This window comes from Brachyhypopomus gauderio, chromosome 12 (genome assembly GCF_052324685.1).
Source record: "Brachyhypopomus gauderio isolate BG-103 chromosome 12, BGAUD_0.2, whole genome shotgun sequence".
Taxonomy (NCBI): domain Eukaryota; kingdom Metazoa; phylum Chordata; class Actinopteri; order Gymnotiformes; family Hypopomidae; genus Brachyhypopomus; species Brachyhypopomus gauderio.
This window is the reverse complement of record NC_135222.1, coordinates 8198546-8225607: the sequence shown is the minus strand read 5'-3', so window position 1 is coordinate 8225607 and position 27062 is coordinate 8198546. Positions and strand designations below refer to the sequence as shown.

General features: G+C 47.3%; 2 protein-coding genes across 3 annotated transcripts in view; both read left to right on the top strand.

Moving 5' to 3' along the window:
* The window catches only part of igf1rb (insulin-like growth factor 1b receptor), a 55274-nt gene extending 37747 nt beyond the window's left edge, over positions 1-17527 (top strand). For both annotated transcript variants that reach the window (XM_077024837.1, XM_077024836.1), the window contains exons 5-21: positions 38-182; positions 674-882; positions 1110-1236; positions 1350-1591; positions 1690-1857; positions 2172-2379; positions 4259-4545; positions 4889-5022; positions 5297-5462; positions 5607-5697; positions 6123-6193; positions 6318-6547; positions 6713-6820; positions 7084-7243; positions 7543-7672; positions 8385-8519; positions 14635-17527. In XM_077024837.1, coding sequence (XP_076880952.1) covers positions 38-182; positions 674-882; positions 1110-1236; positions 1350-1591; positions 1690-1857; positions 2172-2379; positions 4259-4545; positions 4889-5022; positions 5297-5462; positions 5607-5697; positions 6123-6193; positions 6318-6547; positions 6713-6820; positions 7084-7243; positions 7543-7672; positions 8385-8519; positions 14635-15130 — 3107 coding nt within the window. In that variant the 3' untranslated portion in view covers positions 15131-17527. The remainder of the gene's footprint in view (positions 1-37; positions 183-673; positions 883-1109; positions 1237-1349; positions 1592-1689; positions 1858-2171; positions 2380-4258; positions 4546-4888; positions 5023-5296; positions 5463-5606; positions 5698-6122; positions 6194-6317; positions 6548-6712; positions 6821-7083; positions 7244-7542; positions 7673-8384; positions 8520-14634) is intronic.
* A 3263-nt stretch (positions 17528-20790) lies between these two features.
* On the top strand, positions 20791-26988 carry lrrc28 (leucine rich repeat containing 28). The gene is made up of 9 exons (XM_077024835.1): positions 20791-21268; positions 21356-21396; positions 21750-21787; positions 21889-22026; positions 22700-22906; positions 24043-24145; positions 24418-24593; positions 25086-25245; positions 26018-26988. Exons 1-9 carry the CDS (start codon positions 21101-21103, stop codon positions 26085-26087), a joined length of 1101 nt encoding a protein of 366 aa, XP_076880950.1. The 5' UTR covers positions 20791-21100; the 3' UTR covers positions 26088-26988.
* The last annotated feature ends 74 nt before the right edge of the window (positions 26989-27062 follow it).

Here is a 27062-nt window from a genome sequence, read left to right as displayed (position 1 = left end):
CACCTCTCTCTCTCTCTGTCACACACACCCCATTTAGATAATATAGCCTCTGAGCTGGAGAACTTCCTAGGCCTCATTAAGACAGTGACGGGATATGTGAGGATTCGTCATTCTCACACACTGGGATCGCTGTCCTTCCTGAAAAGTCTGCGTCACATCAACGGAGAGGAGCTCTATGAGAAGTAAGTGTCTTCTGGTGGATTCTCCCAAGCTTCGTTGTGATGCACTTGCAAAGACTAGTGTGAATATTCCACTAAATCAGTTTAATATGGCCCATTTCAACATCGCTTCAAAGTGGTTCATCAGAGGTTCACTCTTCTGGTCACATGACTTTAGAACAGCTCAAGCTGTTAATGCGCCTTGAGCTTTCAAATCCCTGTAGTACCTGGTCTTTGAGTACTGTCTGTATGATTGTCTGTCTAACTTTGAATGGAAATATCAAATTTGAACTTCAAAAGCAAATTCATGATGTAGCCAACATACTGTTTTCAGTGGACAGCGTTTTGGAGTCTGTTATCACTATTTTGCGTGACTCTGGCATGTCTTTTAACTCTCCAGTATGTGATTCCCACGTTGCACAGCTCAGCAGCACAACAGAGACTTTGTCCAGACTTTGTGTTGAAATCTTGTGTTTTAAGTTTCTCTGTCCGTGTTCTTGTGTACTTTGCTACAGCATGTATGCCTTTTCTGCGCTGGACAACCAGAACCTCCAGTTCCTGTGGGACTGGTCACAGCACAATCTGACCATACATGCAGGAAAGCTCTTCTTCCGCCTCAACCCCAAACTGTGCATGTCGGAGATCCGCAAGATGAGCATGAAGACTGGCATCACGGAGCAGTTTGTCGAGGAGGAATTCCGCAACAACGGAGACCGTGCAAGCTGTGAGTATTCGTCTTTCTGTCTGTCTGTCTCTCCCCCTGGTTCTGTGTCTCTCATCTATTTCTCTACCAATTTATAACTGTAGTTACCTATAATTGTCTAGCTTCATTAGTCTGTCTATGTGAGGTCTTTCAGTTTACTAATTGAGCCAAGAATAATAACTAATATTATTTAGAGAAGATCAGTTCATATACTTGTTTGTCACAAAATCTATTTTTTTTCGTCCCAGGTGGAAGTAAGACACTAAAATTCATTACTAATACTACTGGAAGTACTACAATAATGTTAACGTGGGAGCGTTATCGACCACCGGATTACAGAGACCTCGTCAGTTTCGTAGTATACTACAAAGAAACGTAAGTGACTTTGAGATTAGAGTTACTAAAGCATTAAAAAGGACTGAATTGTAATTCTAAAGTGCTGACTGTGGTATTATAATTCTAAAGTGCTGACTATGGAATTGTGATAGGCCTTTTCAGAACATCACTGAGTTTGATGGTCAAGACGGCTGTGGGTCCAACAGCTGGATGACTGTGGATGTGGACCTACCCCAGGACCGAAACAAGAACCCTGGGGTCTTCTTGTCTGGCCTCAAGCCCTGGACCCAGTACGCCGTCTTTGTGAAGGCCGTCACCTTGGTGGTGGAAGACAAAGACAGACACATTCTTGGAGCGAAGAGTGACTTGGTATATATTCGGACAAAACCTTCGGGTAAGAAGAGAAACTCAAGCTCGGGCTTCTGAAGATGTTTCTGAGAGCAATTTAAAAGTTTGAACCTCTATGCGTTTTTTTTTTCTTCCCGCCATTAGCACCCACGATGCCTGTCGATGTCCGTGCCTACTCAAACTCCTCTTCCAGTCTAGTGGTTCGCTGGTCTCCTCCTGTGTCTCCAAATGGGAATCGCACCTACTATCTGCTTCGTTGGCAACAGCAGAGGGAAGACCGCGAGCTCTACAAGCATAACTACTGCTCCAAAGGTTTGTCCTGAAACCCTAAGGTCATTCTCCACTTGGGGTATTTTTTGGGGGGTTTGAAGTTCTACTCTAAAGGCTGTTCCAATTAAATTGTTTGTTTTATCACTGACTTCACCATCCATTATAAACACTGCAGCTTGGTTACTATGGAGAATTGTCTTTTCCCAGGGTATTTTTGCTTTTGCTGTATTGTGTATTGTGCTGCCAGATCTCCCATGAAGAGCTTTAATTGGGTTTTCAAATAAACGAGTCCTACGTTTAGTTTAATTTGGAATTGGTTCTGGAGTTCAGCTCTTTCCGTCCACATGTCTGCACAGAGCTAAAGATTCCCATCAGGATCTCTGCCACTGGGGTGACGGACCTTGTAGAGGACACAAACCCTGCCAATCCAGATGCAGGGGGGCGGGACCAAACCCCTTGCTGTCCGTGCCCCAAGTCGGAAAAGGAACTTAAGAGGATCGAGGATGACCTTTACTACCGCAAAGCCTTTGAGAACTTCCTCCACAACTCAATCTTTAAACCCAGGTAAAGACTGGGTAAAACACACACACACACACACACACACACACGCACTTCTTCATGTTATTGTAGCATCAGGAGGTTGTTTACCTCAGATTCAGATGCAGATTCACAGGCAGAGAAGGTAAAACAATCAGGACAGCTTTTTTTCCACCCCCACGATGCAGCCTGGGACCACTATATGTCATGTGAACATACATGAACCACCCTATCCACATTAAAACCATATCGGAAACCCAGGGAACCTCGAAACGCAAGAACTACAGGTCTTTTTGACAGTTTTTGTGTTTTCATTTGGGAGCGTTTTCACAGTTGGTTCAGTAATTGTCCTCTTGGATCCTTACACTTGGGTATCCGCCTCTCGGTGGGGGCGGGGCATGCAGGGAGCCATGCTGGACGGATTTGTGGACTCGGAGCCGCTGCTGTGCTCTCTGTTCTGAAAGGTGCTACGCACTGAGCGCTCTGTTCAGAAATGAGGTGCCACATCTGTGTCCCATTACCAGTTTTGTGTGGACTGGTGGGTACCACACACACAGAATGGACAGATGCTTCTCGTTGAACCAGCCTATACACAACACAGGGTTATAGCCTTGGGCCTGATACTCACATGCATATCAAACACACACACACACACACAGCATCATCATGTTTCTCGAATCATCACTAGTTGCATATGCATGCGCCTGCCCCAACATGTTTTCATTCTTTTCTGTCCTCTACAGCTCGCCAGACAACAGCTAATATAACTTTAGCCATTTCCTATTGAAACACATGTACTTCCACCACCTCTGGCCTACTTTTAAAGAAGTATAGGCACCACAACTCCACCCTGCATTGTTGTACTGCGGGATTGTCTTGCCACTGCCTCGCCTTTCTCTCTCTGGGTTTGTCTTTGTCTGGCTGTCGAGAGAATCGGTGATGCCAGACATATCAGGCGGCGGTAAAATATGCCTGTTGCCTTGCTAGCACCGTGTGGGTTGATTTCTTTCTTTATTTTAATTGGAAACATCAAAACATAATGTGGGAAGCGCCCCAAGATTCCACACAGTTCAGAAGTTCCTGCTAATTGTATAGAACACTGAAACGGAGCGAAAAAAAAAAAACGCGAAGGGGAAACTGAAACGGGATGAAATCACATCCATTCATTCGCAGATTTCCCCCTACACGCCGCAGGCAGGAACGGCGGCCAGGAACTGCACGGTAATGCCATCTGGAATAGCGATGCAATACAGGGAATATCCCCTCCGGCCGGAGAGCGGTCCGGATCAATGACTGCCGCTCGGCAGGAAGGGGTCCGGCTGGGGAACGAGAGAGAGACTCATGGAGGGAGAAAAAGATGAGCAGATGAGTAGGCAGATAGGAGGAAGTGGAGGCGGGTGAAAAAGAGCAAAGAACCGAGAGGCTTGGAGGGCATAATAATGACACGTCCAGGTAGAGGGAGAGGAGAACCGAGACGAAGCCCTACTGCTGGGGCACGGGTGTCTGCACAGGCCGTGAGAAACACACTCGCCACTTGTAGGTTCTTTAGTGACAAAGTGCTCCAGTGTTGGAAAGTTGAGAGGAATAAGGACCAGCTGTGTGTGTGCGCATGTCTGTGTGTGTGTGTGCACGCGCGTGTTGTTTGTTGTTGGGGGATATAGTGTCCTTTCCAGATCATCTGAGGACAGAGACTCTGCTTGCTTTGGCAAAGAAGTGTGTCACTTGCTCCCTCGGGGGGGATTAGTCCAGCCATGCAGCCTGACATCAGTCACTCCTGACACACACACACACACACACACACACCCGCACATGTAACACGCGTGCAAACACACCGATTATCCGATTGCTGTTGAAGCTGCACATGTGGCCTCTCCTCCAAACTCCTCCAACCTCCTCTCCCACCCAGGCCTCCAGACCGGCGGAGGAGGGACGTGTTTGGCGCGGCCAACGGCACCCTGACCCACGGCCCCCACCCCACCAACAGCAGCCTGGCCGAGGGGAACTGGTCCACCTCCGCCGCCGCCCCCCCCAGGCGTGACTACCTCTTCCTGGAGCGGAAGGTGACGGAGAGGAGCGCCGAGATCCGCGGCTTGCAGCCCTTCACCGTCTACCGCATCGACCTGCACGCCTGCAGCGAGGAGGTCCACCAGTGCAGTGCCGCCGCCTTCGTCTTCTCCCGGACCAAACCGGCAGGTCAGGGCCTGACGTCCCGCCGTCCCGAAGCCTTCGCACTCGGTCACGCCTCGGTGTCCTGCAAGCATATTAGCGGGCGGGACTTGCTAGTTTGACTCGAACTCATAGCGTCGTCCTCCTCGCAAAGAAATATTAACAAATCACTTACAGCTCCTTTGTTATTATTTGAACACCGGAGTGTTTTAGCTATGCAAGACAGATTCAAGTTTAGGACAAAACGTTAAAATAATGTACAGGAGCGTAGCGTAAAAGCCCTGAACGGGTGTAGGAAGGGGGGTTGTTTCCACTTACTGCACATTGTTGAAAGCAGGCAGCTGAGCGTGTCACGTGTGCTCTCTCCTAGACAAAGCCGACGACATCCCCGGCCACGTGAACTGGGAGCGCCAGGAAGAAGCAGTGATCCTGAGGTGGCCGGAGCCGTCCCGACCCAACGGACTCATCCTTCTCTACGAGATCCAGTTCCGTCTCGGCTCCGAGGTGCGTGCCCCACCCTCCTGCCCGGACACAGGCTAGCCTCTTCTCACCAAGTGTTTGAAATGTTCCTGGGGTGGGAGTTGGGAGGTTTGAGTGTTTGACATGGGGCTCTCCATAGAGGACACAGCTAGGAGAGCGATTACCGGTTCAGGCTGTTCGCGTAACGGCCCAATGTATATAGTCAAACAGAAATATAGCTCGTCTGTAGAGCTATCTTTGTTCAAACCAGTTAACCACTGTTGATACCAGTTAACTCACTCACCGTGTGCCGTTTCAGTTGGAGAAGCACGAGTGTGTTTCCCACCAGCACTACAAGGAGCAGCGCGCCATGCGTCTCTCCAACCTGGGCCCTGGAAACTACTCCGCCCGCGTGCGGGCCACATCGCTGGCCGGGAACGGCTCGTGGACGGAGCCCGTGGCCTTCTACGTGCCGCCCCCCGACCGTGAGTGTCTGCCGTCGGCGAAACGCAGCCACCCGGCTTTGTAAACGCCCCTGGATTTTGTCATTCCCCCCCACCTAAGACCTGCGTGCACGGCATCAGCAGAGGTGCCAAAGGAATTAACGTTGACTTTCTGTGCACACGCAGGATACGAGGGCTTCCTCTTCTTGATGGTCATCCCCGTCGTGTTCATCCTGGCCATTCTCGGAGTCACGTTTCTGGTGGTCAGTAAGAAAAGGTACACGTTTCCTGTCCCATCGGCACACGCAGTGCACTTGGGCTTAACGCCTGCAGCCTTTAGCGGCAAAAGAACAACAAAAAACACCACTTTATTTTTAGCCTGGGTGTGAGGAAGCCAAAGCTGTAGTTTTCTTTCCACTCAACATGTTAAATAGTGCAGCACTAATTAATGGCTTTTTTCACACTTTTCAAGCAAGCCTAAGGGGTTTGTCTGAAACCTGGCAACCTGTACTTGTGTTTTTATTTATTTTTGTTTTGTTTTGAGGGGTTTGAGTTTGTTTGGTTTGTTTTGTTTGTGGGTAGTTTGAGGTGAGGCTGGCAAGTCAGGAAGAATTTGAATCGTTGTTTTGAACGATTTCCGTCTCTGCTAAACATTTTTAGCGTGGGGTTTGGTCACTGAACAGGAATCTGTTGAATGTGCAGGAACAGTGACAGGCTGGGGAACGGAGTTCTGTACGCGTCTGTCAACCCAGAGTACTTCAGCGCAGCAGAAAGTGAGTACCAACCTGGGTTGGAACAGTGTGAGCATTGGTGTGTGTGTGTGTGTGTGTGTGTGTGTGTGTGTGTGCGGTCGTGCGCCCCGGATCTGCTACATCTCGTCCTGGTTTCCCTCTCTAGTGTACGTGCCCGACGAGTGGGAGGTGCTTCGCGAGAAGATCACCATGTGCAGAGAACTGGGCCAGGGCTCCTTCGGCATGGTGTACGAGGGCATCGCCAAGGGCGTCGTCAAGGACGAGCCAGAAACCAGGGTGGCCATCAAAACAGTCAACGAGTCGGCCAGCATGCACGAGCGGATTGAATTCCTCAATGAGGCTTCTGTGATGAAGGAGTTCAACTGTCACCATGTGGTGAGGAGGAGGAGGAGGAGGATGATGATAGATGCATCTATGTTTAATATGGTCTTTGTACCATTTTGCAGTATGGTTGGAGATTTTTGTGGCTTCTCCAAAGACTGAGCTTTTGTAAGCTGGTTCTTTCCACAAAACGCTGCTGACATGGGGCTCTTGGTGCAGGTGCGTCTGCTGGGCGTGGTCTCACAAGGACAGCCCACTCTGGTCATTATGGAGCTAATGACACGGGGTGATCTGAAGAGTTACCTACGAACACTACGATCCAAAGAGGTAAACAAAACACGTGTAAAAGCAAACATGTAAAAGGTACACACCTGTTCTGTGTATGGAAGTCAATGATCGTTTCCTACAAATTCATATTACATCATTTTCATGTTTTTTTTCCTTGTTTCCTTATTATTTCTTTGGAATTCTGTACTGCTGTTGATTTTGGGGCTAAAACTCCGATGTCTCACCTGCGCATGGCCAGTGATTCTTGGGTCATGGTAAAAGTAGTCTTCCTCTCTCATCTTCATCTTCCTTTCACCCTGTAGAGCACCTCCAGTTTGCCTCTGCCCCCGCTGAAGAAGATGATTCAGATGGCTGGGGAGATAGCGGACGGCATGGCGTACCTCAATGCCAACAAGTTCGTCCACCGAGACCTCGCAGCCAGGAACTGCATGGTGGCTGAAGACTTCACCGTCAAAATTGGGGGTATATGACAATTTCTTTTTTTTTTTATTCATCCATTTATTACTATATGTATGTTTGTTCTGTAGCTATGCTACAACATCTGTTTTTGTTCTGAAGTCTTTCTGCACATTCGGAACCTCCGCATGCATTTTGCTGTCTTGCAAAGCTGAGCTCGGATTTCTTCTGGTATCTGTCAGTAATGAAGCGTTGCGAGTGTTTCGCAAATGTAAGCGTATAAGTTCGGTGTTTTGCTTGGCCGCTCGACAGCCGTTGCTCTATAGAAACTGAGGAATCTCACCTCATTTGTCCCGGCCCTGTAGATTTTGGCATGACACGGGACATTTACGAGACCGATTACTACAGAAAGGGCGGGAAGGGCCTGCTGCCGGTGCGCTGGATGTCTCCCGAATCCCTCAAAGACGGAGTCTTCACCACCATGTCAGACGTGTGGTAAGCTTCCACTCCACAGTCTTGTACATACACACACACACCTTGCAGGTTCTCTTCTTCAGGCTCTGTTTTCACAAGCATCGGAACAATACTGCAACACGGTGTTGGCTCACAACTGACTACAGTTGGTTAAAGTAATCTAATAACCAGTGTGCAGTCGTTTATTATCGCCATCGTTGAATGGTTCACACTTTTCAACCATGACTGCACTATTGAGTGGTTTAATAAGGTAGCACCGGATAAGAATGAAAAGCATGCAGACAAATACAACCAGCCCAGGTCCTGTGCATAACAGACACGTGGGCAGGGAACATTTCTCCCTCTGTCGAGCAGGGATAGCTAGAAAGACCCGTCACATTGGAGATGAGGGAGAAACGCCCTTTAATCCCCTGTGTTAGACTGCACGTTGGATATCAGTGTTATTCAGTGCATTTGGGTTGCTATATGTGGTGCAAACTTTGTAAATGTATTTGTATAAATACATGATGCATCAATATGTACATTGTACTTGCCCAATACATATTAGCCTAACTTGGGAATAAAAATCTCAACTTGTCAAGCAAATTATAAGGTTGTGGTTTTCTAATGTAGGGAAACATCTTCCAGGTGCTAGTAAGAACGTGGTCACTTTTTATTTATTTATTCTGATTTAGGAAACACTGTACACCCCACTGTACACCCTACACGTGTTGACCCCGTTCCCCGTCTCCAGGTCCTTTGGAGTGGTGTTATGGGAGATCGCCACCCTGGCCGAGCAGCCCTATCAGGGCATGTCCAACGAGCAGGTGCTACGCTTCGTCATGGAGGGAGGTCTGCTGGACAAGCCCGACAACTGCCCCGATATGCTGTGAGTCCGCCCACTACTCTCTGTCCACACACTTACACCACGCCCTGCACACCCACCACACGCCCCACACACCCACCACCTACACCACTCCCTACACACCCACCACCTACCACACGCCCTACACACCCACCGCCTACACCACGCCCTGCACACCCACCACCTACCACACGCCCCACACACCCACCACCTACACCACTCCCTACACACCCATCACCTACCACACGCCCTACACACCCACCGCCTACACCACTCCCTACACACCCACCACCTACACCACGCCCTACACACCCACCGCCTACACCACTCCCTACACACCCACCATCTACACCACGCCCCACACACCCACCGCCTACACCACTCCCTACACACCCTCCACCTACCACACGCCCCACACACCAACCGCCTACACCACTCCCTACACACCCACCATCTACACCACGCCCTACACACCCACCACCTACACCACGCCCTACACACCCACCACCTACACCACGCCCCACACACCCACCGCCTACACCACGCCCCACACACCCACCACCTACCACACACCCACCGCTTACACCACGCCCTGCACACCCACCACCTACCACACACCATCCACCTACACCACTCCCTACACACCCTCCACCTACCACACGCCCCACACACCCTCCACCTACCACACACCATTCACCTACACCACTCCCTAGACACCCTCCACCTACCACACGCCCCACACACCCACCGCCTACACCACGCCCTACACACCCACCATCTACACCACGCCCTACACGCCCACCGCCTACACCACTCCCTACACACCCTCCACCTACCACACGCCCCACACACCCACCACCTACCACACGACCCCCTCACCCATCACCTACCACACCATCCACCTACACCACGCCCCACACACCCACCACCTACCACACACCCCTCTCACCCATCACCTACCACACACCATCCACCTACACCACTCCCTACACACCCACCACCTACCACACGCCCCACACACCCACCGCCTACACCACGCCCCACACACCCACCGCCTACACCACGCCCCACACACCCTCCGCCTACACCACGCCCTACACACCCTCCGCCTACACCACGCCCTGCACACCCACCGCCTACACCACGCCCCGCACACCCACCGCCTACACCACGCCCCACACACCCACCGCCTACACCACGCCCTACACACCCTCCACCAACACTACGCCTCACACTCCCACCACTTACCACACACCCACCACCTACACCACTCCCTACACACCCACCGCCTACACCACGCCCCACACACCATCCACCTTGACCACGCCCCTCGCCCATCACCTACCACACACCATCCACCTACACCACGCCCCACACACCCTCCACCAACACCACGCCCCACACACCATCCACGTACACCACGCCCCACACACCCTCCACCTACACCACGCCCCACACACCCTCCACCTACACCACGCCCCACACACCCTCCACCTACACCACGCCCCACACACCCTCCACCTACACCACGCCCCACATACCCTCCACCTACACCACGCCCCACACACCCTCCACCTACACCACGCCCCACACACCCTCCACCTACACCACGCCCCACACACCCACCGCCTACACCACGCCCCACACACCCACCGCCTACACCACGCCCCACACACCCTCCACCTACACCACGCCCCACACACCCTCCACCTACACCACGCCCCACACACCCTCCACCTACACCACGCCCCACACACCCTCCACCTACACCACGCCCCACACACCCTCCACCTACACCACGCCCCACACACCCTCCACCTACACCACACGCCTCACATACCCATTACCTACCACACGCCCTGCACACCCATCACAAACCACAGGCCCTGCACACCATCCACCTACACCACACCCTCCACCCAGTAGCTAACCGTGACCATTAAACCTGCCCCCCCCCCCCCCCCCCGGAAAAAAATTTGTTTCCTTTCCTAATTAACTGCAATAAATAAAAAATAAAAAACTGAGACGACAGTACAGCTTTAGAAACGCAATAAACAATAATATCTGTACTAGATAACTTCTTAAGCAAAATAAGGTTCCAACAAAATGATGTTCACAGCTCCGTGTTCCTCGGGAGCGGAATATGTAAACAACGCTCATGAGGGCATCAAAGGACTGAATGAAACTAGCTAGCGGTGGTACACTAACGACAGCTAGCGTCGCCACAGCGGGCGGAAATTATCATACAGTTAAGCCTGCCCACTAAGAGGGAAGATATGATTGGTCAATTTTGCTGTCATTTGAAACTGGTATTGTGCTGAATGATAACTACCAGGCCCTCTGTAAACGAACAGAAAAAACAAACTACACCACGCCCCATACACCCTCCACCTACACCACGCCCCACATACCCTCCACCTACACCACGCCCCACATACCCTCCACCTACACCACGCCCCACACACCCTCCACCTACACCACGCCCCACACACCCCCCACCTACACCACGCCCCACACACCCTCCACCTACACCACGCCCCACACACCCTCCACCTACACCACGCCCCACATACCCTCCACCTACACCACGCCCCACATACCCTCCACCTACACCACGCCCCACATACCCTCCACCTACACCACGCCCCACACACCCTCCACCTACACCACGCCCCACACACCCTCCACCTACACCACGCCCCACACACCCTCCACCTACACCACGCCCCACACACCCTCCACCTACACCACGCCCCACACACCCCCCACCTACACCACGCCCCACATACCCTCCACCTACACCACGCCCCACATACCCTCCACCTACACCACGCCCCACATACCCTCCACCTACACCACATACCCTCCACCTACACCACGCCCCACATACCCTCCACCTACACCACATACACCACATGTGTCTGGGTAGATTGTTCTTGATGTATTGTGATTGTATTTTTATTTACTGTGATTTTACTTTTATTGATATATGGTTATTGTTTCCTTAGTTGGTTGTACTATCTGATTATCGCGGTTGGTAGGATCCTAGTAACTGTTGCACTGCATTGTGTGTGCCCCCTCCACGGGGGCTACACCACGCCCCACATACCCTCCACCTACACCACGCCCCACACACCCTCCACCTACACCACGCCCCACATACCCTCCACCTACACCACGCCCCACACACCCTCCACCTACACCACGCCCCACATACCCTCCACCTACACCACATACCCACCACCTACACCACGCCCCACACACCCACCACCTACACCACGCCCCACACACCCTCCACCTACACCACGCCCCACACACCCTCCACCTACACCACGCCCCACACACCCACCATGTAACCCCATTCTATAATCAGCCACCTGCCCCTTGGGTGTGGCGTCACTGCTGGGCCTGACTCTGATCTCTGCTGTACTGCGTTGACGGGTCACCCGCCTGGTTTGCACTCCTGAGTCGACCAGGAGCCGGGTCGGTTCTTGGCTCTCAGACGCGCCTCCTTCCGGTCACTCCTCCACTAAAAGCCTCCGGTTTAACCGTGTTGGTGTGTGAGGAGCAGACGTCCACTCGCTGTACGTGTGTCAGCTCCCCCTGCCCGCCGCCCACACAGCTGCTCATAGCTGTGTCACAAGACCCTCCACAGCTGCACCCAGCTGAACAGGGTTGTAAATAACATGGGGGTGACGTCACGGAGCTGTGTGTGCGTGTGGATGTGTGTGTGTGCGTGTATGTGTGCGTATGTGTGCAATTCCTCAGTAAAGTGAGACCAGTAAAAGAGGTGCGAGTCCCTTATGGTCTGAGCTACACAGCCTCCACTGTTTTGGGGCTCTGACTGTGTTGTTTTGCTTTAGAGAAGTCTGCATTTGACCCCTAAAGACCTGAATGCAATCATTGTGTCAATTCTGTTGGCACCTCTCCTAGAGTAGTTTGTGTAATATGTATGATGTCATTTTCTCTTACCTTAAGAACAACAGATTGTTCAGAATGAGAGGGATCTGTTTGGACATTACACACACGTGGTGTTGGAGTCAGGCTTCTGTACACGTGCTCATGGACTTGAGCTCAGCTTTCCAGCCCAGTTTAGCTTTTCAATATTATATCTCCCGCTGCCTTTCTCTACAGTTTTGCTTGGGCAGAGCGTGTGTTTCCGTGCACTTGTCACAAGATTATTAACACGTTTCTGTGTTTGTGCTGTTGCATCTGCAGCAGATGGCCACACGCACACACACACAAACACACACACGTGCGCGCACCAGCTCAACAGGTTCATGTGTACAGTGGGGAGGTGTGCAGTCCCTTCAGCCCTTTTAGCAGCGGAGGCGGTGGAGGTGCCCAGTTCTCCCCCCTCAGTGGAAAACCTCATAAAGTGCCATGCAGAGCAGACCGAGCCCGGGGCACCGGGTCCACTCTCCCAGCAGACCAAGCCCGGGGCACCGGGTCCACTCTCCCAGCAGTCACGCACGGTGAACTGTTGTTTGTTTGAAGTGTGTGTTCCAGCGCACGCGTGTGCGTATCGAGCGCGGACTGAAAGCAATGCGTGTTTGAGTGGGGGAGCGAGTTTGTGTGGTAGGGTTATTTGTAACCAGTGTTTGTGTTGTCAGCTGATGTTTGTAATGGCTGTGTGTGCCAGTAGAGAGCAGCATGTGTGCGTGTGTGCGCATGCTGTGGTTCAGAGGGGTGTGTGTGTGTGTGTGTGTGTGTGTGTGTGTGTGTGTGTGTGTGTGTGTGTGTGTGTGTGTGTGTGTGTGTGTGTGTGTGTGTGTGTCGTTGAAATGAAGCTAGCAGTGGGGGCATGGTGGTATTTATTGGAGCAGTCTGTAGGCTCCTCTGGTATTCTTAGCTTGTTTGTGTGTAATTAAAGGTGGTGAAGTGGAATGCTCAGCAATGTAAGCCATCTCTCTCTCTCTCTCTCTCTCTCTCTCTCACTCTTCAACACTCTCACTCTCTCAAGCACTCTCTGTATCTCTCACACACTCTCTCACACACTCACACTTTCTTACACACACTCTCTCTTTCTCTCTCTCTCTGTCTCTCTCACTCTTCAACACACTCTCAAGCACTCTCTATCTCTCCCACACACTCTTATGATCTCTTACACACTCTCACACACACTCACACATTCTTACACTCTCTCACACACACACACACACACACACACACTTTTTTGTCTCACTCTCATATTCTCTCACACACTCTCTCTCACACACTCTTTTTGTCTCACTCTCATATTCTCTCTCACACTCTCTCTCACACACTCTCTCTCTCACACACTCTTTTTGTCTCACTCTCATATTCTCTCTCTCTCTCTCTCTCTCTCTCTCTCACCCACCCTCCTCTGTTTCCCTCACCCCTCTGTCTCTCACACTCACTGAGCTATAGAGAATAGCAGCAGGGCTTTCCCTCCTTTATGGCCTTTTAATTGCTTGGCCGTGTGATTTCAGCGCAAACTCTCTGTTTGCTCTGTTTGCTTTGTACTATGGCAAGCCTCGGAATTCGTGCTGAGATCACCGCAGCTGTGGCTGGCCTGTAGCTGCTGTCAGCGGGCCTTTTGATATGGGCCGGTCTCCACACTGCCACCTGTTGTTTATAGTCAGAACAGATCCAAGTGTTCCTTCCTGTTGATGGGCTCTGAAGTAATATTTTTGGTTGCATGAATGTTTGTGAGGGTTTGAACCTGCTGGCCCGTTTTTCTTTTGAAAAAATAAGTGTAAAAAAGTGCTTACCTGTTTACCATACAGGTCCCTACAAAACGCACTAGCTTTGTCGTGGTCAATAAGAGTTTATGTATTTTTTGGTATCATTTAAAGATGCTGTAATGATGATGTTTCAGGTCTTGTTATCTCTTGTACTCCCTCCAAAGACATCATCACTCAGCATATGCAAAATAATTGACTGGATGAGAAGAACGCCTCTTTGTAATAATAGTTAATAATAAAAATAGTTAATAATAGCTAATATTACATAGTTAATACATTAACATGTTATAGATGTTAAAATGTATTGTTGATCATATTTGTTGCATTAAGCAAATGTTTTAATTACAGCTAAAGACCAGTTTTAGACAGTGTTCTTTAAAACAAATGAGCGTACGGCAGCTTTAATGTCACACGTGTGCGTGTGTGTCCAGGTTCGAGCTGATGCGCATGTGCTGGCAGTACAACCCCAAGATGCGTCCCTCCTTCCTGGAGATCATCAGCAGCATCAAAGACGACCTGGAGCCGCCCTTCAAGGAGGTCAGCTTCTTCTACAGCGAGGAGAACAAGCCTCCCGACACCGAGGAGCTGGACATGGAGAACGTGGGCATCATGGAGAACGTCCCTCTGGAGCCCTCCACCAGTCTGCAGCCTCCGGCCGCCGCCTCCCCGCAGCAGAGCGGCGCCCCGCAGGGCCCAGCTCCGCCCCCGGGCTCCACGCCCCCGCCCTCCTCGCCGGGCTCATCGGGGCTGGCGACGGACAAACGCCCCGGCCCCCCCGCCGCCTCCTCCTCCTCTTCCTCCTCCTCCGCCAATGGGCCGGCTGTGGTACTGCGGGGCCCGTTCGACGAGACGCAGCCTTACGCGCACATGAACGGAGGCCGGAAAAACGAGCGCGCTCTGCCTTTGCCTCAGTCGTCGGCGTGCTGATCTGGCTCCGCCCACCGCCACTCCCACCTCCCTGTCCCTGAAATCTCCCTGTTTCCTAGAGCCTCTTTCTGCTTCCGGCCTGGCACGCTCGGCCGGCCGACACCTCACCCCGTCTCACCTGGTGTCCCGGGAAGCCCAGAAAGGAAACGGACAGACAAACCAGTACAAAAAACGCATCAAGGCTGTCAACCTTCAATTATACCTCAGTGGATGTAGTTTTTTTTTTTTTTTCTCTCTTTCTTTCTCTTTTTCTTTTTTCTTTATTTCTTTCTTTCTTCCTTCAAGTATTCTGACCTGCATTGACTGACTGGCAGGTGGCAAAACATCTGCTGTTGCTGTAGACACGTAGAACGGAACACAGACTGAATGGTAAAAGAGAAAAGAAAACACAAATAACTTCCAAGGAGTTCACACTCCCTCCTGAGAGCTGAACCGCTTTTATACTGTTTTTGTTACTTTTATAAATTTCCAAATAGGAGGAGGAGGGGGAGTTTTCAGAGCCTATCTTAAATCAGAAATGGTGAGGTGGCATTATTGTAAAATGAAATCAAGCATATCTATAAGCAAATCCAACAGAAAAGCACTTGAGGGATGGATGTCTCATGTCTTTGTTCCAATTTTGTGTCCAAAGACATGCTGTACAGTGAATGGTAGCTCTTAGAGCGATTGCCACAGGGGTGTGTGTGTGTGTGTGTGTGTGTGTGTGTGTGTGTGTATGAGAGTGTGTCTCTGTGTTTGTCTGTGAGTGCGAACGCACTCTCATTCCATGTCCCTTTCCCCTTTGGAGCTCCTGGGGAGGGTTTTAGTAGGTGCTGCTACCGTGGCATGAAGCTAGGTGGCGCTGAGAAGAGATGGAAAGGAGAATGGAGGCACCACACTCCTGAGTTATCCTACCAGATGGTCTAAATAGTAGCGCGGAATGGCTCAAACCTGCCTTTTTTTTTCTTTCAAAATGGTATACTCCTTCTCTCTCTGTCTCTGTTCAAATACCTTCTGTGGTTCTGAAGGAGCAAATACCCCCCCACTGGTGTGTGTGTGTGTGTGTGTGTGTGTGTGTGTGTGTGTGTGTGTCGGTGTGTGTGTGTGTGTGTGTGTGTGTGTGTCGGTGTGTGTGTGTGTGTGTGTGTGTGTGTGTGTACATATTTTTTTCCCCAGATCTTCTTGTGCTTAATGGTTACAGTGAGCTGAGGCATTTCACTGATTCGCCTCCTATCTGTTAATGACCAGTTGTCTGTCTGTCACATTCGATTCTACTGCTAAACTTCCATTAGGTGAGCTGCATTCAGACAGGAATATGAGCTCAAACATTGCAAAAAAAAAGATAAAATAATAAATAAAGGAGCAAAAAAAGAAGAAAAAACATACACAAATAGTGACCACATAACAAGAAAAGAAAACCCAGAAGAGAAAGCGCGAAGAAGAAAGGATTCAGTCAAAGGTGTGAAGGTTTATTCGTTTGGAGTAAAGTGAGGCATTTTAGAGAAGGGTTTTGTTTGGTTTGGGTTTTTTTTTTTTTTGGTTGTCCTGTCACATTCTCCTACTGCATAGTCCAGACATCTCTATTGGTCTTTCAGTTGTATGTCGGACCACAGAGCATACACATCATTTGTCTGTGTCACTTTTGTACCTTTTTTACAGTTCAGATGAACATCTATATGTCTGTACTGAAAGAAGCTGCTATTTTATTCTCATTTTTTTTCTTTTGTGGTTGTAATATATATCTGTATGTTAACGATCCTTCGGGTTGAATCCTTTACTGTGTCCAGTACAGTCCATTTTCTTATACTTTTGCAGAAAATGAAAAAATATATACACTATTTATATTTGCCCCCAAGTGGAAAGGTTTCTTTCCCTCCCTTACTCTTATTATTGTGTTATTTTGGAAAAAAATTTTCTGAAGCTGGAAGCCTACATGTCTTCAGTCCATCTTTTATTTTCCTTTTTTTGTGGGAGGGGCAAAGCTACAAATTAATATACTTACTGTTACATTCGTGGTAGCACCATGGAAACTGTTGGACACCTATCAGTAGTCAAGCGTGTCTTGCGTAACATCAAGGCGCAAACAAAAATCTCAGGTTCAAACTCAAACTGCTTCACATTCTCACCACCTGTTCCTCTCAGTTGCTTTGCCCTGCTTGCAAAGGCATCTAAATTGAGCATTTTTACAGATCTTTCTTCCCTTGCATAGATAGCTGTTAGCTGTTTTGTCTCATACGTGACGTTCAGGTTGATTTGTGACTTGCCATCATGTTCATCACCTTCTACTACAAAAAAGAAACAAGCATTAAAAGGATGTGATTTGGCATATCTGTGCAGAGGTAGGGGTAGTTAAGAGTTGGTTTTTGCATCTAAGCTTTCACCTTTATACATTTCATAAGATTTAACCAGCGCCAGTTTATATATATATATATATATATATATATATATATATATATATATATATATATATATATATATATATAGTTTTGAAGGATTTTTTTCATTGCCTAATTTACTTTTTCTTACCTTAATTTCCCTTGTTTTATTTTCATTATTTATTTTGATTTACTTTTTTTGCAATGTGTTTAAAATCACTGTAAAAAATCCCCCTTGATTGTGTTGCATTTTGAAATATTTTTATATATTTCTTTTTCATGACTTTGGGACTTTTTTTTTGTTTCTCCTTCAAGCATTTATCTACCTCACCCTTTTTTATGAATATATATGTACCTGTATATAAAGAAAACACATTTGACAACCCCCATCCCCCCATCCCCCCTCAACTGAAAAGGACAATATTACTGTGTATCTGGGTAAACCTCAAACACTACAAACCACAGCCTGGCAGTGGAGAAGTGCTGGCACTGTGGACATTTGTATGAACTGGCTGCTTTCCTGCTTCCCTATAAGATATCCAATTTGTTCATTATTTATTTTAGAGAATTAAAACATAAAAGGACAGGCCTTATTAATTCGCTTCAAATGTGCTGGAATTTTGTTTGACATTTAATTTATGCATTTTTGTCTTGCTGAGATGGGGGAGGGGAATAGTACCCACACTATATGTTGAAATCAGGACGTGTGCGTCACTGTTACACCCTGAATGAAATAGTCCTTTATTCATGTTTTGCTGCCCCGAGTGTTTAATCACACAGCAAGTTAACTGTTTTTCTCTCAAGCTTTATTTTCATTTGTGAGTATTGTGTTTTGGAATCCAAACATTTGATTGAAATGAAAACATGTGATGCAAATTGCAGCGAACGTTGTTGACTGTATATTGATGGCCTATAATTCAATGCTGTTGTCCGGTGTATTGAATGTATGTTATGGTGAGATTTCATTGATGTTTGACTTGTTCTGGGCCTTGGAAAGCTGAACCACTTTTGAATCCATGGAGCAACAAACGTTTGCAGTTATATTTGATGGACTGCTTGTTGTTACTGAAATTTAAGTTCCCCAAATCTTTTACATTACGCAGCCAACAATCAGACTAGAAACAGCCCCCTTTTTTGCGGGAATCTGTTTCTGTAATGGGCGGTCCAGTAGTCAGGAGCTTTCGGTCATCATCACTGCCCTCTCTTTCCTCGGTTATTTCACAGCTGCCTGATAAAGGTGCTGAATATTTGTCAAGCCAAGTGATGCAGGACGGATGCTGAGACGGGAGGACGAAGACGGTGCGGAGACGGTAGTGTGAGTGCAGGCTGGAAGACGACCCAAAGTTTGGTGTTGCGTTTAATGTTCGGGTCCGAGTAGACGTGTAGCTGAACACTAGCACGTGGAGCTAACCTTTCTTCCAAATGGGACTGGTCCTGATTACTCTCTTTATTCAAACCAACTTCAGTTCATCTCTACTTAAACATACCCATCCTTTGTTTGTTTTTTTGTTTTGTTTTTTTTCCTGTTGTTTTTCTGTGTAATCTGCAATACCATTCCAAGTGATGGGTCAAAATCCCACATGGCCCCATCAACTACGGGCTAGATATACTCAGGGCTGAAGGTCTGGGTGGCTCCAGGGGAGGGGCTTCGGGCGGCCCCCGGGGGCTGATGGGCCTCCATCATGATGGGCCTCCATCAGCCCTGGGGGAGAGGCCTCCACCGGCCCCCAGAGCCTTCTTTGCTCTGTTGCTGCTGATAGTGCTGCTTCCGATCATTTTATGTGATGCATTTCTGAAGTTTGGACATTGCGGTGTACTCTACGAGTACATAGTGTTAAATAAGAGGGGGTGGATGATGTTGACAAGAATTGATGGCTTATTCTAGATCTCTTAAAACAAACAAAAAAGAAGAAAAAAAAGTTTTATACAGTTTATTCCATGTAAACATTTTTACCAATGACCATTCTGATATTTGTCAAACAAAATGTTATAAAATTGTGACAAAAAGCAAGTGTGAGAGATAAGTTCAAACCTATTTAATAAAAGATATATTGTAGATATGGAAATCCGTATGTTGCATATTGAGAGGGAAGGGAGCTGAAAGGTTAGTGGTCCAAGCCTCTTCACGGCTGGTTGTTCCAAGTTTTAAATAAAGGAAAAAATCAAACAAAAAAAAGATAAACAGGCACTTATTAACTTTGTTTTCACTTTACATTGTATTACAAAACAAAAAAGGAAAGAAAAAAGTTGAGTGCCCCAAGAATGACATGGAGATTATTAATGAAGATTTTGTTCATAGTGGCACATTACTGGATATTTTTTTTAAGTGTGTGTGTGCGTGTGTATGTGATACTTGCTAAGAAAAAATAATAAATTCAGATCACCAGCTTTGTAATTTGTTTTCCTGTGCATACATTGTGGATTTCTTATCAAATTATATTTGACTATATTTAATTAAAGTTATAATGATGCTTAATGTCAAAATGGCAATTGAGTATGTATTTTCCAGATAAACTACACCATTAAAATTAAAATTCAATTTTTATTTCATATAACCAATAAATTAGTAACCACTAAGTAAGGATATATTATTTTGCTTCTAGTTAACATAAATTGTCGGTTTCATTTTGTTTCTGTGGTCCTGATGTTTCTTATGTAAGAACCACTGACCGTATACATACACCGGCTTCTTCAACGCTACCATGTTGCAAGAATACAGCAATAGCACCATTGTAGGATCTTGCGATTTTAGATGCCAATGGAGCCTTTTTAAGAGTTATCCTTTTAAAACGTCTGATTTAATTACTTTCTCGGTAAAACCACTAACATAAGCCGTGCAACCTCTTGTGACTGTTAAAACTTAATATCTAACTAATTATCTAGTAATAAAAGTTTATCTCTTACGTCAGCAACATGTTGAGAATATTTGGCAATTTATTCATTCTATTTGCCTGTTTCAGTGGCACCAATTAACTGCTGCCGTACTTAGACCTCACAGACATAACACGGGGCTGCACTTGTCATCTAAAAGAAGAAATGCACACCTGGATCTGGTAAAAAAAAAACAAGAATTACAATAATCTTGAAATTTGACTCCTGACACCTTTATGAGGAGATTCAGTCGCATTGTTTGCTGGAGATATTAAACAGGGCGTAGTACACTGTGAGTTTGAGTAGTGAGTCATGTCTACTACATGATGTTGATCTACGGTTAGAGTAATGCCCAGTCACCGGCTGCAGCCTCCGTGTTGCCAGAAATACAAGCTCGCGATTGTCACGTGACGCGCCACGTGCTCGCGCACGTCCCTCGCGCCTTGCAGATGACGTAATCGGTTGCTAACGCAGAAGGCTAGCGGCAGCGACATAAACACCTTCAGGGGAAACACTAACGTGTACGGCGAGGGCGACGCGATGTGAGTTGAATCGCGTTTCGCATTTCAGCCGTTTGTCTGAAGGTCTCGCAGAAAGAGACGTCAAAACGTAACGGCACGTAGGTGTGGGCTAAAGTTACCGACATCGCTAACACTGGCCATGGTCAGACATCACTGGCAGGCTTGGAATAACTAGCTGGCTACGCTAACTGTCGTACGAGGGAACCGAAGCCCTGTCGGTAATCATGGCCTCAGAACTGCACGAAACCATATTTACAGCCAAACAAGAGCGGCACAAAAACCTCTTCCTAAACTACAGGAACCTAAACATCTTTCCCGGCGAGCTCTTAAAAGATGAAGGTTTACAGTTTTTGGAAAGACTCTACATGAAGAGAAACTCACTCACAACATTGGTAAGATTGCTTGGCAGTCACATCAGGGATTTTTCTTCTGGCTGTTACCCTCAGGTCTACCTTATAACCCTGGGCTCTCTCTTTCAGCCTGATAATCTAGCACAGAAACTCCCCAACCTGGTTGAATTGTGAGTATTTAATGGTTTTTGTTTTATTGTTTTGGTATTATAAATGATATGGATTAGCTCCAGATAATGGAGATTAGTTGTCAGTGTTTTTTTTTTTTTCATTTTTTGCTTGTGTTGCCGATGTAAATAAACTTTATGTAATATCCATAATGACCAGCAGATGTCACTTAATGGAAGCGACTCTTCCAAACTTAATATTACAAAAATTACTAAAATAAAAAAACATTAAAAAAAATCTAAACATTCTGACCTAAAAGGTGCATGGAATGCCTGTCACTTGTACTGATGCAAACAAATTTATGCACCATTTCTAATGGAAAACATGAGCTTAAGTCAACATATCTTTAATGCAGGTACCTCCACTCAAACAATATTGCCATCATTCCACAAGGTAATGTCAGAAATACATTTTGCTTTACATATGTTTCACTTTTCTTAGCCTTTGAACTGTGCACATTATATGTAACTGGATAACTGTGTCTGAACCTGCAGCTATAGGGAACCTGGTCAAACTGCAGTCCCTGGACCTGAGTGACAACGCTCTGCAGGTCATCTGCCCTGAGATTGGTCGCCTGCGGTCGCTAAGGCATCTGCGATTGTCCAATAACCAACTGAAATTCCTCCCACAAGGTGTGTAATCCTTTTGTAATGGATGGGCTTAGTGTTTCTCTATGTTGCCCTATTCCGGAAATGTCCACTGTGAAGAGACTTTTTTTTTTTCTTTTTTTTTTTCTTTGAAAAAAAAGATGAAAATGATGCACTATAAGCATTAAACATAGTATTGCAATCCATATGACTTAAAGGATCCCCACTAATTAAGATGGACCCCTGTTGGGTCTGAACATTTCAACACCCTTTGGTCACCCACATTATCATGTTCCTGTCACACTGTAGCATGTAGCCTGCTCTGCTCTGGTCTCTAGTGGCCTGATAACCACACACCCTACCTGTATCATGACTTCATGCGCTGTGTGACCTTGAAATCTATTGGTGTGCATTCCAGTGGCCGGGTTGTTTTCTATGAAAGGCTCCCTGATGACCTTTTGCTTCATAGAATGTTTCTGACCCCCTTTCTCAGCATAACGTATTCTGTCTCCTAGAATGAGCTATATCATACAATGAAGAGTAAAGTGCCCAATATATTCTTACTGCACCTGCAGAATAAGAATTTTCTCCCACAATACCAGCAGAGGGCTGGAGATCTGCTGATTAGAAATGTCTGCTGTGTTTTTATTTTTTTTTAGAAAATAGCAGTGGATGCCTATGTTTGTGTCTGGATGTGGACTGCAATGTGGTGTTCTAGAACTGGGTGACTTGAAGGAGCTGGAGACTCTGGACGTGTCGACGAACCTCCTGAAGACCCTTCCGGAGCGGCTCCACCAGTGCCTGTCGCTGCAGTGCCTGACGGCGGACCGCAACCTGCTACAGTGCCTCCCCCGCCACCTCTGCATGCTGCCTGAACTCAACGAGCTCTCCATGGCTGCCAACTGTCTCACCTCGCTGCCCCTGGGTAAGCCCTCCCTACCCTGCACATCTGCACATTCATAACTGGAGTCTGTGGTGTCTGTCACTCTGCCGGGGGCCAGCGTGGACGCACACAAGCACACAATATACACCGTAAATATAAGGAACAGCTAAAGCACTTTTCGTTTGCCAAGTGCCTTGATGTGTATTTTGCTTGCACATCGGAGGTCCGTAACATCATGTTTCTCTAGACACTTTGTGCATTTCACTGCAATTTTGTATGTTAGCTGCTTCATTCTCCATGACCTTCATAAGCACTTTGACCTTGGAATGTCCAGCGTGTACTTGGCACAGATGTTTCTAGCTAGCGTCTTGCATCCTGTGCTTTTGTGCTAAGCACTTCATCACTTGGGCCATGTTTCTGGCATACTGGATCTTGGGTGTTTCATCCTGGCTGGTAGCTGTGATGCTTGCTAGTCCTTGGCCCCCTCTTTCAGTGTACAACCAGTTTTGGATGAGCTTTGGTGGGTCTGATCTTATGCCATTTCCCTGCCACCAAGAAAACACTTTGGACAGCTCACGGGAGAACATCTTGTTTACTCCCCTGGCTTGTAGCTCTTCAGGTGGGCAGCTGGAGCTGGTCATCTTTATTTGATGGTCTCCAAGGCCTCAGGTATGGACAGACTGCTGTACTTCTCAGGTACCTTCATCACACCGTCCTGCAGGTCAGATACTTGGCCCACCCCCAGCATCCTTCTCCACACAGGATTCTGCTCCTGGATGCTGTTCGTCTTGAATCCAGGCATCTGAAGTCTCACTGTTGCTATAAAATATCAAAATATCTCAGATGGTTGGTCCATGATGGTCACTAGTGATTTTGCAAAGTGCTGCATTCACGTCTTCTGCTGGTTCTGTCGTCCTGGTTCTGTTGCCATAGCGTTCGTGACATAAATTGTTGATCTCAAGTTGTGACAGCATTTGCTGCTTGTGTATGTCAGAACACTGAGCTAGTTGTTTCGGTGTTGGTCCAGATATTGGGTGTTGAAACATCAATAACTGCCACATCCTCTGCATAGACCCACTACACACACGCACACAGACACACACACAGACACACACACACACACGCGCACGCCTTCTTTACTGAATTGCCTCATGGCTAATTGTAGATCTCCCATTCAGATCTGGGTCGTTCCATGGAGCTGCAGTTTGTTTTTGTGGACAACAATGTACACCTCAAGGGACTACCATCTTACCTGTATAACAAAGTCATTGGCTGCAGTGGGTAAGTCCTCCAAGTAATATGCCAATATAGCAACTCTACTATACTAGAGTGGCTTTGCTGCCTTTATCTTTCTTTAAGAGCCCACAACCACCTCCAATGAGTGGCTAAACCCATGGTGTTTCAGTTTAGTTTGTTCCAGGTCCAGAGTAATGGGGGGGGGTACTTTGCAAAAGTCAGAGCCAATGTTTATTAAAGAGAACTAGTCAGTAAAGTGTGTGTGTGTGTACACCTGCATACTTTGCACACCTGTCTATGTCTGTGCGCATGGGCAGATGTGGTCTAGCTGTGCAGATGTCTGATGGGAAGCAGCTCTCCGTAACCGTGGGAGATCTGAGCATACCCCTGCCTTCAGAAGTGAAAGCTATGGGCACAGAAGCTGAGCGCGTGTTGACTTTGGAGGAGATGGCCATGAGATCCCTGCATGTCACCTACAGCCAGCCAGGCAGGGGTGAGAGCTGTGAAGTTGTTAGTAAAACAAAACTTGTACAATAATAAATGTTATGAAATTCAGATCATAATAAGCATCTCTTGTCCAAAATATAAATGTGTTTCTCTGTTTCTATGACATATGAGTCCATGTTATTGCTGCAGGCTTTTCCCTTTTTTTTTAAAAAAAGATCTTCAAAGGGCTAAACCAACATGTACAACATATAAAGTATATGCATCTTGGAATCAACATAAAAACAACATATAATTGGTTATCTCTTAAAAGAAGACTTCTAAGTTATATCTTACAAGCAGCTTTTCATCCTTCAAGTCTTTTCACCTAACACATTATCAGTTTTCACTTTTCAGATCTATTTGATATGAACCTATATCATGTCATTGTAAAATTTGGGGCAGAAAATGTGACATTCCTTGCATCGTCATCCTGTGGCTTCGGCTAATCTCTGCTGTCTGAATCCTGTTTGTGTTTGTTTGTTTTTCACCGTTTTCTCAGACGTGAAGCTCTTGCCTCCGTTCCTGCTGCCCGCCAGCCTGTTGGACCTGCTGCACTGCCCACTGGGTCACTGCCATCGCTGCAGTCAGCCCATGTTCACCATCGTCTACCCCAAGCTCTTCCCCCTCAGAGAAACTGCGCTGGCTGGGGTGCACAGAAGGTGTCGACATTTCACGCACACATTTCATGCACATTTAGATGGTGGAACACTTTCAGTATAACATAGTAACAGTAGCTCTGTTTTAAGCACATCAGGGCCAGCAGTGTTACAGCAGTACACCCTCTGGCTTTCTCTCACAGGCCTGCCAGGCACATACTGGCCTGTAGGACATATACTTTTGGTCACTCTACCTGTGGGACATATACTTTTGGTCACTCTACCTGTGAGGCACATATTTTTGGGCTCCGTCTGACTGAGCCCTGCACAGCTGCGTGTACCAGCTATCTCCCGCTGTGCTATGGAAGTGATAGTCTGGCTCTTCGGGGCTTGTCCCGCACCTCTGCCTGCCGCAGACCATTAGTAATGGGACACCAGCCCCTGTGCAGCGGTGGCGTCCCACCTGACCCCATCAGTGCGCCTGGCTGCCTGCTCTCAGGGTGCTGCGCGTGCATTAAGAGATCTAATCAGCACACCAATTACCTCCTGGAGCAGCCAACCACAGCTTGGTAATAGTCAGCAAGGGTGTGTTTGGGTGTGGGTGTGTGTGTGTGTGTGTGTGTGTGTGTGTGTGTGTGTGTGTGTGTGTGTGAGCGAGAGAGAGAGAGAGAGAGAGAAGCAAAAGTTGCTTGTTAGTGACTTGTCTTGTTTTGCCATCATGTCAAAAATGTCCCTTTCTCTCTCGTCTTTCTCTCTGTACATGTTTTCTCTGACTCCTTTCCTCTCTCCACTTTGCTCCTTCTCTCTCCCTCCATGTGTATTGCTCTTCTAACAGAACGACTGTGAGCTTTGTGGCCTACTGTTGCTCCAGCCAGTGTTTGCAGACCTTTGACCTGCAGAGCTGATGATGGTCTACTTGTTCTGCTAATAACCCACCACGGTGCTCTCCTAGTGAGGAACGACGTGGAGAATGTTGATAGACTTCATCTGCACTGAACTGATCTGGACGTAACTGACATCTGCTACAGCCTAACAATGGATCCGGTGCTTTTCAGAAGACACCCAAAGCAGTCGCAGTAGTTTATTCATCCCATCAGAGGGCGCTGTGGTTCATTTTATAGAACTTAGTTCGGTGGGATGCTTGTTGACAGGACATATCTGCTTTTTCGTGTCACTAGCTCATATGACTCATTGTGTTATTCCTTTTAAGTCCCTTTTTTGTTGTTAGTTTTTTTAATACATTAATGATCAGCCTATTTCTAAGGTAACAGTTGTCCTAAGGAAAGTATTTTTGAATATAGTTTTTTTAAATGATGGAAGGTACCTGGCGATTTAAGTTGGTTTTCAAAGCAATATTACCTAAATATTTATTCTTCTGAAGACCTCCACTCTGTGAAGTGTTTGAATCATAACTTTTCTGACAAAAATTGGGCCCTTCAACACCCTAAACGGAACCATTGGGGGAAGAGAAGATGAAATAAAAAAGATTTATTTAATCCTGCCGATTGCTTAGTCAGAACTAGAGTACTAACAGTGAAATGTCATTTTAATGTGAGTGTAATCTTTAAAAGTGAATCAAACCATTGGATCCATATTGGATCCATATTGGAGTCTTGCACCCAACTCTTCTGGCTTGTGTGTGGTTTGAGTTTGTGGCCAAATGTGTCATTCATCTCGAACACTGAAGCTCATACACAAATGTCTGCAATCAGAGAATGACCTGTGTTACATCCATCATCATTACCAACTTGCTAGTAATGCCTGTTTGTAGGCATGGGGACTTAAAATAAACAACAGTCCTGTTGTCCTGTTTTGTTTGAGGAAATTTGTTGATGAGAAATCTCTGGTATCAGATGGCAAAAGGCTAATCATAATATCAA